Source organism: Ptychodera flava, chromosome 22 (genome assembly GCF_041260155.1).
Source record: "Ptychodera flava strain L36383 chromosome 22, AS_Pfla_20210202, whole genome shotgun sequence".
Taxonomy (NCBI): domain Eukaryota; kingdom Metazoa; phylum Hemichordata; class Enteropneusta; family Ptychoderidae; genus Ptychodera; species Ptychodera flava.
This window is the reverse complement of record NC_091949.1, coordinates 35,307,062-35,319,243: the sequence shown is the minus strand read 5'-3', so window position 1 is coordinate 35,319,243 and position 12,182 is coordinate 35,307,062. Positions and strand designations below refer to the sequence as shown.

General features: G+C 39.8%; 1 protein-coding gene across 1 annotated transcript; it reads right to left on the bottom strand.

Moving 5' to 3' along the window:
* Positions 1 to 9,414: 9,414 nt before the first annotated feature.
* On the bottom strand, positions 9,415 to 11,648 carry LOC139123288 (QRFP-like peptide receptor). Its single transcript, XM_070689432.1, has 2 exons — positions 11,472 to 11,648; positions 9,415 to 10,712 (listed from the first exon to the last, which is right to left on the bottom strand). Exon 2 carries the CDS (start codon positions 10,700 to 10,702, stop codon positions 9,569 to 9,571), a length of 1,134 nt encoding a protein of 377 aa, XP_070545533.1. The 5' UTR covers positions 10,703 to 10,712; positions 11,472 to 11,648; the 3' UTR covers positions 9,415 to 9,568.
* Between the last annotated feature and the right edge of the window lie 534 nt (positions 11,649 to 12,182).

Genomic DNA, 12,182 nt, shown 5'->3' with positions numbered 1-12,182 from the left:
CCCAGGCTACTAATAGGTTTCATGAAAAATCAAGCAACGTTGAAAGAAAGTATTCTAAGGCCGTGCAATGTTGTATATGTAGGAAACTAGTGGAAATAATAACAAGGGATCAAAGGGTTTATTGCTTTAACTTTACTGATCTTTCAACAGTTTTGTTCAGTATCCCAATTACGAGTTCTTGTTCTACTCCCAAAACATGTCGAAATCCTAACGATTTAGCTTGTCAGCACAGCGTCTAACACTGTGTAAATTGAACTGTTATTATATGTACATTTGAATTCAAATCCGGACTAGAAATTCACTCGTTAACATTTTAATCAGTTTACACGGTCACAGAGTTTGTTGACAATTTACTGTGTCTCTTAACATGCCCTGTGAGTAGAACGTTAAATGGTGGTTCTCATTGAAAACAACAATAGAGAAGAAAGCCATCAAAAATCACCAATCAGTAACATTCACCGAAACTGACCGTCAGTCTTTCAGTCTGTCATCAATTCTGTTTGCCAGCCAGCCAAGTAATTCTTTTATTCATCCATTCATTGTGTGTCTGTCTGCTTATTCTGTATTGCTTGTTGGCTTGCTAATAAGCTTGCCACATGTGCCTAGATATAGTAGTATATGCAAGCACATGGTCACGTTTTCAATATATATTTCTACTGTATGCTCGGAAATCCCGGCGAACTGCTAAATCACATACTGAGATGGAAGACATCGCCAGTCAGGTACTTGAACACTCGAAGCTCGTGGCTTAAAATTCAAAAATATCATGATCAAAATTGATTCATGAATCGTAAATGCAATGGACATACATATTGTATGGTGGCAGTGAAGTTGGTCATCATCGTAAAGATTGTGTAGGAAAACACCTGAAGTCAGGAAATTGTACAAAAAATACAACAAAATTGTTTATTACTACGATATACAGCACCATGCAAAAACAAATATTGCTAATCGAGATCCATGCCAAGCTCTAAGATATGGACCATTCCAAACCTACAGGTTTATCATCATCTGAGTGATCACAAGTGACGCTCAAAACAAAATCCATCGTATCACATTGTATGGTACCAGGATACGCAATTACAAACTGCAATAACTGGATTGCGCCACAATACACACAGCATGAAATCATTGAACAACGCCAGATTTCACATACGTGTAGACTATGCAACATTATGGAACATTACATTACACTACAATACACCATACCACATCACACTACTTAACACTACACTACTCTATATTGCTGTACATTACACTATGCCACACGATGCTACAGTACGCTTCACTATACTACAGCACACTACAGCACACTGCACTATACTTCTACATATTAAGCTACAATAATCTACACCACACTACACTACACGACACGACACGACACGACTTTACACTACACTACACTACACTATACGCTATTGCCACGTTTCGCCACACAATCCTACACAACATCACACTACACTACACTACACTACACTACACTACACTACACTACACTACACTACACCAGACCAAAACAATTGACCACAGTGCACTACCTGATAAAATATTGATTACGCCATACCTTTCTGTCATACAGTAATAACGGCTGAAATGTCTTGAACCAAAACTGATGTTGTTGATTTAATTTCTGTTCCTGTACGTTCTAATGTCCATGCAGTTGTTTTGCAAAAAAAAAAAAAAAAAAAAAAAAACACATTTCCATAGTTGCCTTAAATCTTCGTTTGAATACATTTGTCAACTTGAAGGACCATCCATACGATACTGGCACAGCCTTAATTCTCATCAACTCATATGACGTCCCAACTCCATAAACTCCGAGTAGCTGACACCGGCTCACATGAAAACAGACACCGTTCACTCAGCAGTTGAAATAAATCCTAACAATCTATGTTTCATCGCTTTCATTCGGCGGGATTTAATTGACTGCCCTCGCAGCATCTGTATATTTCTACAGATGGCAGTATGATTCTTCAGAACGAATTCCGAGGTTTGATTGCATCGTTTTCAAATTGTGCGTCGGTCTCTTGATGGTTACAAGACTAGAAAGGCTCCCGGCTTTTGCTTAAAGTCCCTAAGATGGAAGTGTATCTCTCGAGTATGGTGGATGCGCCCCTACGGATTGTGCTTTTACCCACAATTAATGGCGCATATAACTCAGATCTGATACATTTAGAATCTTGCTGTTTAGTAGGTACACATATTATTTCCCCGCACGCTGCTGAACACAAACTCAACCGTATTGATTTCTTAAAAGCGAAAAGATTAATTTCTCACATTGTTTATCGTATGTTTTCCAATTGTGTCATTCAATCAATTATATACGTATGTATGTCTTTCTGTCTTTCTGTCTTTCTGTATGTATGTCTTTCTGTCTTTCTGTCTTTCTGTATGTATGTGTGTCTTTCTGTCTTTCTGTCTGTCTGTATGTATGTATGTATGTATGTATGTATGTATGTATGTATGTATGTATGTATGTATGTATGTATGTATGTATGAATGTATGCATGTATGCATGTATGCATGTATGCATGTATGTATGTATGTATGTATGTATGTATGTATGTATGTATGTATGTTTGTATTCATTGATTGATTGATTGATTGATCGATCGATTGAAACAGACAGACAGACAGACAGAGACAGAGAGGCACAAACACAGACAGACAGACAGACAGACAGACAGACAGACAGACAGACAGACAGACAGACAGTTACAGAGACAGACAGATAGAAAGACAGACACAGGGGGACAGGGACTGGTAGAGAATGTTCATACCGGCAGTAGCTGCTTTCTGAATCATGTACAATATCATAAGCGGATAGGCACCGAGATCTATTAGACTCTCGCAGACCCTCGCTGCATGGCTATACGTACTAGGATGGCCTGGTTTAGCACTGAGCTATAAGCTACACCAGCTACAGTGTGTAGCCAGAGGCTGTGAGAGAGTCTAGAAGAGAGCTATTTGAGTTATATCACTTCAAATGGCTTACATGCAGGTCTTTTTTATATCAGACCCTCATTGTAGTTATCAGTAAACAAGCGTTACACTCTCGAAATCACTGATTTGCATATTTTACTCGATATTAAAACGTTTTAAATCCGAGTGTTTTCAAAAGTAATCAATTGTGATCTATGGTTGTATGCTAATATGAAAAGAAACCAAGCATCTGGAAGCGTATTGGAAACAAAGGGGTTCTTGAAGTAACCCTTTACGAATATTTAATCGCCTTTAAAAGGCAATTTTAACAAAACAAGCACATTTTTCATCGGTGTGAAAGCGAACCGAAGTAAAATAGGTCGCTAAATTTAGACATATTACGTACATGAAGAAATGGCCTTTGATCCGATGGGTAATGTATGTAGGTAACGGGTGAGCTAGGGAATGAGAAGGTCATGTCTTTAAGTGAATATCGCACGTCTACTGACACATAGGAAAATTAATTTTGCATCAATGTGCCACAAAATAATATGAAACCCCGAATGAAATTCGCCCGTCGTTTATTTAGTTATGTAATGTGCAATCGCTAAAAGGAATCTTATAAAGACGAGGAGGCTTCGCAATAATGCAGTTTGACAGTCAAATGTATGCGCTGCTCATTGTCTTCAGCCAGACCAGTGCAATAGAACCCGGGAGGGGGCGAGTTATGATTAGATGTAACGCGATAAATTGTGAGCGTGTGTGCCATGCTTGTAATTCATAGCGAGGTCATCATCGCGTTGACGTTCCTCTGACACGGTATTATTGCATCGAAGTCGTCAAAACCCCGGCCAACATGTCAAAACTGGGTCCTCCGGGGAAAAACAGCAGGCCTCCTTGTGTTTACATAGTACTTGTCTTAAGGGAAAGTTACCACACACCGTCAGTCATATTCTTTGCAATGTTGTCACTCTGTAGATGATTGTTTCCGATTTCTCAAATTGAAACTGTGTGTATACTAAAAAATTGTGCTCACTTGCATATATTAATACATATTTTCGCTTTCCCAAATGATAGACAAAACTGTTTCATCGACCATTGCACTACACTGTACCATAAACTGTACATCAAGACTTCTAACTGTTTATAAATAGTAGCACGTAAGACTCAGAACGAGTAAACCACGTCTCACTCTGGTTGATGTTTACAATAAGCTCAGATTTTACGATTCATGGCGCTATCTGACGTTTTTTTATTATGAGCTGAACCTGACTTCAAAACTTTACTTGACGCAAGCTCGCGTGTTTTTGTAATTGACTCGCACATTGAATCGATATAAACAATACGTATTTTTCGTGCTTTGCTTACAGCTCAAAGCAACCCAATCCTTGTTATTGCCTTTGTCTTCAATGTTGCGCCAGTCTCCTTTCTGGTTCCCCAACCACCTCATCAAAAAGCTAAAACGCGTTCGGGTGCATCCACTCAACTTTTCTCTAAGTCAAGAAAACTCACAATATCCAGCCTTTTCTGTTGACTCAGTCTACCAATTTACACGTCGCATACAGTACAGACATTCAAGGCTACCTGAAAATTAGTCCGGGCAATCGACCACAGTACATCTCAGCATTTTTTCCAGTAACTGTTGAACTCATCTTCCAGAAACTTACGTTCTTCGTCAACACCTTTACAGAATACCGCAAACTGTCACAAAATCATTTGGTGACAGGTTTCCTTTTCTCTACAGGCCAAAACACACCTGGGGAAATCTTCCCGTCAATTATCGCCACTTAAACTCACACAGTTCATTTCATCAAGTTCTCAAACTGTGTCTGTTGTGCATGTGTTTACGTTTAACCCATTGACAATGTAGACTTCTCCCACTTCTGTCAATAGTTGACTCGACCTGTGACATCAGACAGTTGTACATACCTATTCTTTTATGTCTAGGTTTATTAAGCTTTAAAGACTGCGAAACGGGAAAAGGGGGGTTAAAATGGCAATACCCTCTTTAGATTCCTTTCGTTTGCTACGCGATGTGGATCTCTGCACCTAACTCGGCCAAACTCGGTGAGTCTGAGCCAAATCCACCTTGATGGGTTTGTCTTAAGGCTCCTTTGATAAACAAATGTTTCATAGATTTGATTTAGCGCAGACTCAGTATTCTAATCTTTACAATCTTGATCTCTTTAGTCATATTTCTGGAAGATGCATATCCTGCTACCCGACACTCGATAACTCCATTCACAAAGTACACAAAGAAGTCGATAAGGGTGGAGAACACAGGATCCATGGTAGGCATAGCGCAATTCCACACTATCCTATCCGGCATGTTTGCATTAAGATAGCATGCGCTTCGAAAGTGAAAGACTTAAACTTTTGCTCAAACTTTCCTCTAGAAATATTTCAACCATTCTCGTTCAAAATTAAGAATAAAAATCGGGGGTCACCGTGCAAAATTTAATACTAGAGAAACAAATTACCCAAGATTTACTGATATTTGAAATTCACAATGACCAGCATCCCATGTTAAGTCTACGGAGAAAAAAAACTTTTTCGGTTTTCGACAAACTAACCCGGTGAAAAGTTTTCTTACACCAGTATCAAGAGCCTTAAAAATGAGCCCCATTAAGTGCTACATCAGAAAAATATTCTAAAAGTTTGAGATTCCGAATATCTGTCCCCGAGGCGCATTCTACCTTAATGCCACACCGTAAAGGCATCATCAGACAACACTGGTGTTCATCATAATATGAAAAATGATCCCAAAGTTCTTCAAATGTGCCAATAAGGCTAATTGATGTCCAAGGATCTGAAAATAGTTACCGAACTTTAGGCTGGTACGCGTGTTCTTCCTGTGTTTCACACATCGTGTCCTTGTGTTGGCGCGGCTCCGTTCATTTTAGAGCTGCTGCAGTTAATCGGATTTCGAGCGTGTCTTCAAGTTTTTCTCCTACTCCACCCTGATTCATATTATAGAATCTACATTGTCAAAAAGTAATAGCGAACTTGTGTCAAATTATTCGACTCTGAGGAACGTTGGTCTCCTTGAAGCGTGACCTGGTGGATTTTCTGAAAGGGCAAAATACGCCATTGGCACTTCGGGAAGAAATTGACCATTTAATGCGAAAAACATGTTGAAATGCTTCACATACTTCCAGGCCATAACGCGCTCATTTGTCCCGCGACAGGAATTTTGACCTGGTAGTCGACTGGATCTCTTTACAAAGTCGCAGAATTGAAAACGGGTTAAGTTCATTGCCTATCATTGTCCTTAAAGGAGAAGTTCAAGTGAGTCATACGTTAAAATTAAGCAAAAGCCGCTATCCTGCATTCAGTGAATGCACCAAACTTCCACATCACCTTTTACGATGAGTACTTAACAAAAGGACGGGCGGGAGACAAATGCCAGAACACATACTTCTTACAGGCTGCAAATGTGTGTTTTGAAAGAATAAGTTAATTATGAAAATGATTTCAAAAATGTGAAATAAAGATAAAATTTTTGTTTATTTCACTTGTCAACAGATTCTTTTGTAGTCTCAAAGACTAATATGTCGATTTCGACACAGAGTATTTTCAAAACGACACGACAAATATATCTAATGACTTGCGATGCAAGATTGTAAATACCCTTTCATCGGCAATGTCTAAAGATATTTAATTGAAATATCCAATTCCCGTAGCAATTTGCTTGAATGTTCTTCCCTGTATTAAATCGACCGTTGCTGGGACAGAGAAATTACAGATTTGACGAAGCGTGTTGAGGACTTTGCAATGAACACGCAATTTGCTTTCGCCCCGCCAAATAGTTTGACAGGGGTGATATTAAAGTCTAGCTTTAATAATCCAATTGTTACCATTTTAGACAACTGATTTGAACGGCTACAAACTTGTTCACTTTAAAACCCTTTTATTCGTTAACCATGTATTTTTCATTTGTAACTGGAATAGTATACAGCAGCTGGTGCATCAATGTCTTGTTGCCATGGAAACAACACCTGGGGTATTTCCCAAAGCATCTTGAAGCTTATCTCAGACTGATAGTAAACGAGGTAATAAGTATTTCGATTAATTTTCCATTGTAGAATAATTGACTTTCTCGATTTTCATTCTCCATGGAGACTCTCATCAACAATGATTTATTCATAGTAACACGATGCAGACAAAACACCGATTGTTACTTTTTTTTTAAAATGCAAAGCTTGCAAGACTGAAACTCAGACGACGACAAACATTTGTTGATGCGGTTTTTCAAACTGGTCAAGTTGACTATGGTTTCGCGTTCGCTGTAATAGGCGCCATATTTTGGTCATTATATTTCATATTCCCAAGTCGCTTTCGCCCAACCTATCAAGAAAAGACTGAAAAACCAGAGTCGTAAGCAACACATTTATCCGAATTTGATATTACAGCTTTAGGTGACGTATATTATACAAATCAAGCTAACCAATCACGCTTTCTGGATTTTCACGTTTTTATGAACTCAGGAGTTCTTTTATCTTTTCTATGTCATGACTGATACGAGATACAGTTTGTCGCGGTACAATGCAACACAAACTTTTTACGATTTCGTCCTGCAGGCACAATCCTATTTTATTACCTTGGCTGCAATTTTTACCCAAAATAATGATGTTGTCAGGTTTTCTTCAAATTTAAACGTCAAAAAGCTTAAATAGTAATACAGCCAAGCCTGTTTCCGCTACATTGTTCCAGAAGCAAAGATTAAGCCAGAAGTCATAAAATGTTACGAAAGTCGTTCGGGCTGTCGAGAGGAAAAATCATTCGTCGATACATTTTTTTCCTACGGCGTTACTGGGCTTTCGTTGAGTGCAGCTCTTAAAGGGTGAACAGCTCTATTTTGATGGAGTGTTGTTTTCTGAAACAAGTATTTCCTTATTCTCCAGTGAATATGCGGAAATACAAAGCATTCTCGCTTTTCAAACATTATACGCTGTGTACAATATGCAGTCGCATTGTGTAAAGTGAATTCTGGTCCTCATTTAAATTCAGTCCGCACTAATGTCACGGACAGCACGCTCATGCCGGATGCGTTGAAAAGCCGAGCATTTTTACATGATTTTGGGAAATAGAACCTTTTTACACGATTTGGAGAGGAAAACAAAAAAGCGTATTTTACAAGCAGAGCAATAGTAATGGAAGCACAACGCATTACAAGATGAAGCTAATAAACTTTAACTGAGCACAGAAGGTGGAAAGCATCATGGGAAAACATACATTTCCCTGGATGGGAACAAATTATTGATGTTGTCTTTTCCAGCGTAATGCATCGTTACGCAGAATAAGATTCTCCTCTTTCTTGTTCAGAGGTCACCGACGTATACGTGTTGTATCTAGTGATTTACAATCCAGGAAGTCACGAAACAGGCATTTTCCTCATCGATTGTTGTAATCCCTTCGCCATACGTCGGACTCTTCCCATGTATGTGATGTGGCAGTTCGGGGTAAAAAGTGCCCTTTCAAAATAAAGCGATCACGATCAAAACTCTGAAGACAGTATACGGACACAAAACAAGCTTATACGGATTGTTGTGTTTGTTTCTGACAAATGGATATCGATCTGAGGGCGCAGAGGTCATTTCAAAGTTGAAAAACAAAACTACAAGTGAAATCTAACAAGAGGATTGCATCAATGTGATATAATTTCTTAGATCTAGAATCGTTACCGAGAAAAACACTGGCAAACAAGACTCAAGGCACTGTTTTCATGGTTGGCGCAATGAGAGGCCCTGGATTCACTTCAGCGTTTAGTGAAAGGCTCTATTTTGAAGAAAGTCTTCGCTAAATGACTTTAATCGACATATTTTGTGGTTTTGTTCCGTTTTCAACAGGATTGACAAATTGCCTGAATTCAAAACTGGTTAAGACGATCATTTAAAGAAAAACTGCAGTGACGAAAATCATCAATATGAAAGGGACAAAGTTTTGACATGTTCTAGTGACGGTGAAAACATGGAATACTTGTATAAAGTCACGTGGCGTGCAAAATCATTACGGTACATAAGTTTTAAAGTGTCAAAATGTACCCCTTTGCTTGATGAAAACAGATTGTTCGGTTTGTGACCTTCAGACAATGGGTTTTCTATTCTGACCTAAAGTTGCTTTCCTTTGACATTGGCACAGTGTAATAGCAAGCTGCTGTCTTTATCTCTATGACAGGCACCGCCAATTAAGATTTCATGACAAGAGCTTGCATGAGGTCCAAACTTTATGCAATATTTTATTTTATATTCAGCCATGCATTGTGAAAGCTGGGCACGGAACTTGATGTTTTTGGTACACACCGTAAAATATTTCACTGAATGTTTACTCTCGCCCGGCTGCAAGCGGAGTTGAGGTTGTAAACAGTTGATCAGTCTTTCGGCCATGTTTCAAGAAATCAAACAGCACAAACTACTTTTCATATCAAGCAAATTCATAGACAAGGGACGATATTTAGTACCATTAAAATTATATAATTATAAGTCACATGTATCAATATTATACATTTATAATCATTAACTCCACAATAATAACATATCATATTTATGTCCTTTGATAAAAGTTTAATCTGAGAGAGAATATTTTCATAAGGTCTTTGATTCACATTGGTAAAAATCACATTTTTGGCATCGGCATCCGGCAAAGTTTAAATATTACTCCCAGAAAGCGGTACATTCTGTGTGATATTTATTGGAGAAACCTTCGTCTTTCTGCACTTCAGAGTGGCGACGAAACTTTGTTTGAAATTTCCGTTAAGGAAGGCATAGACGATCGGATTTAGACAACTGTTACTGAGAGCTAATAGAGTTATACAGGCGACTAGGAGTCTGTTCTTCTCGTTGTCTTTCAGAGAGGGAAACTCTCGCCTCACAGTGACGACGTGATATGGCGTCCAACAGATGAAAAAGAGCACAACAACCAAGACTAGCATCTTTGTCGCCTTTTTCTTGTATTTCAACGTCGATACGGCGTTCAGTTGTTGTAGGTCGGTCGGCCCTATCGGGTTCCGCACCCACAAATGATGGCAGATTCTGACGTAGAGAAACAACATCAAGCCGAGGGGGACGAGGTACGTTACTGCTACTAGGAAAAACGTGAAGGCCATCTTCTGCTGTGGGTACCGCCACATCTCCTGACAGAGGGTGTAGTTCTGGTCGTTACGGACCTCCCCCACGACATGCAGTTCGAAGACAAATAATAAGGGTGATGCCATGATGACGGCAGCGCTCCATACAAAGCAGAGCAACTTTGCGGCCCGTGTGGTCGTATGTATGATGCGTGATTTGAGGGGCTGACAGATTGCGTTGTAACGGTCGACGGCGATGCACGTCAGCGTTAAAACACTCGAAATAGCAGACAGCAAAGTCATGAAGTTCACCAACTTGCACATGAACAGCCCCATCACCCAACCTGCCGTGATCGCTTCCACCAGCGTAAAAGGCACCGACAATACCGAGATCATCACATCGGACACGGCGAGCGAAACTATGAACACGTTGGTGACTGTTTGCATGGACCTGTTTGCCGCCACAACGATGATAACTAGCAAGTTACCGATCAGACCGAGGCAGAATATCAGGATGTAGCATACCATCAGTGAGATGCTGGCTGAACTGGACAGGTGGTGCACGACCGGTGGAAATAAGTGGTCATAGTCGTACTGTTTGAGAAATTCGTCGACTGACGTTATGTTTAAGTTCTCCAGCAATTTCCCAATGTCGTCTAGGTCGCTGTCGTCGTAGCTAAGGGAGCTGACACCAGGTTGATCGTCTGCGGACATGTTGCCGTTCCTACCGACGGGAACACAAGTTATTCAGTCAATGACAGGAAGTTATACAGAGCAAGGGAGAGACAGAGCAACTCGAGCAGCGATCTATGACTTATGAGGCACATGCTTAACATTTCCAGAATAGACCGACGCGCTTTATTACTTTTTAGTGTCTCTGACATGCGCACAAAGCAAGGGGCTTCGACACGTTCGATGAAATGTTTTTAACAAGAGTCGTTATGTCCGGAATAAAGTTATCGTCACTGTGATCAGAACAAGTGCTGGTTTACTACACATGAATTCCGCCAATGGATGTGCTGAGTTAACGATCCTATCGAGTTTTCTTTTGTTAATACGAAATTATGACAAACTCTCTGATGGAATGATTTGTTGATAAGCCTATTTGTGAACGTAAGCAACTTAACAATTTGGAAAGAGAGGTGAAAACATATTTATTTGAAGGAGCGATTGTTTTCGGGCGCCATACATACTTGAACATCGATCAAATCTCATCATATTTCATCAGCAGGGATATCGTGACCAAGATAGCGATGCCTAGGAAAGAAGTATAAAAATACGAAAGCATCCAAGGAATCAAAATTACATGACATGGATCGTGAATTATGAGGAAGGCTGGTGAAAGTTGTTTTTGTGGTTAAAGTAGCGACGGACAATATTTTGACAACCTGGAATCATTGAAGAAAATTAGGCGCGGGCGGAATATTTTGAGTTGCACATGGTCGCTGTCAATATCGGTAGCTGTATTAGGTACGATGCTTACCTTGTTGACAGGAAATGTGGGTTTCCGCGCTACAAGAGCGTGTTCAAAGGGATACTTTTTCGACTGAAGTTCCGATATGAGCTGAAGTGGACACTTGATATGACTTGAAGACCAGATCTCCAGCTAGGGAATACTTTCACACACTGCCTCTCCTTGTGAGTCCTCTCTGAGCTATATCATACAGCAGCTCAAAAGGCAGCCTCATTGTGGAACCTGTTATGCAAATCATTGCCAAGAGAAAGGTGATTGGCACAGAGTCGAAGATGGCAACAGCGCCGCTTACTGTCGTTTTTTAAGCCAAAAAGGATTCCGACAGCGCTTTTGACTGATCCAATTTAAATTGGTAGAAATTTCAGGGACAATATTTTTTTTAAATCACTAGAGGGGCAGGAAGCCTGAACACGCTTTGGATTCAACGGCGTAGGCGGAAATAAGTGACATTATCTCACGACAAAAGGGTTTCCTATGCGAATTTAAAGTCGTGTTCGTTACTCCAAACGTCACAGACGCCAGCTGGAATAATGTCACAAGAGTGAATGACGTATTTTGAGGATTGCAACGGCCAACTTGTCCATACAAATGTGGGAATTCGAGGTAAATTCATCTTCTTCTGTGTTTCACTGTGCTTACGAGAGACGATAATTGCCATCAAGCGCTTGAAGACACACATCTGTGTCAGAAGATGTTTGAATAGAAAACTATCAAGTATCA

Bases quoted from the DNA above. Each gene is read 5' to 3' on its own strand.
- LOC139123288 (XM_070689432.1), bottom strand. From the start codon at position 10,702: ATGTCCGCAGACGATCAACCTGGTGTCAGCTCCCTTAGCTACGACGAC.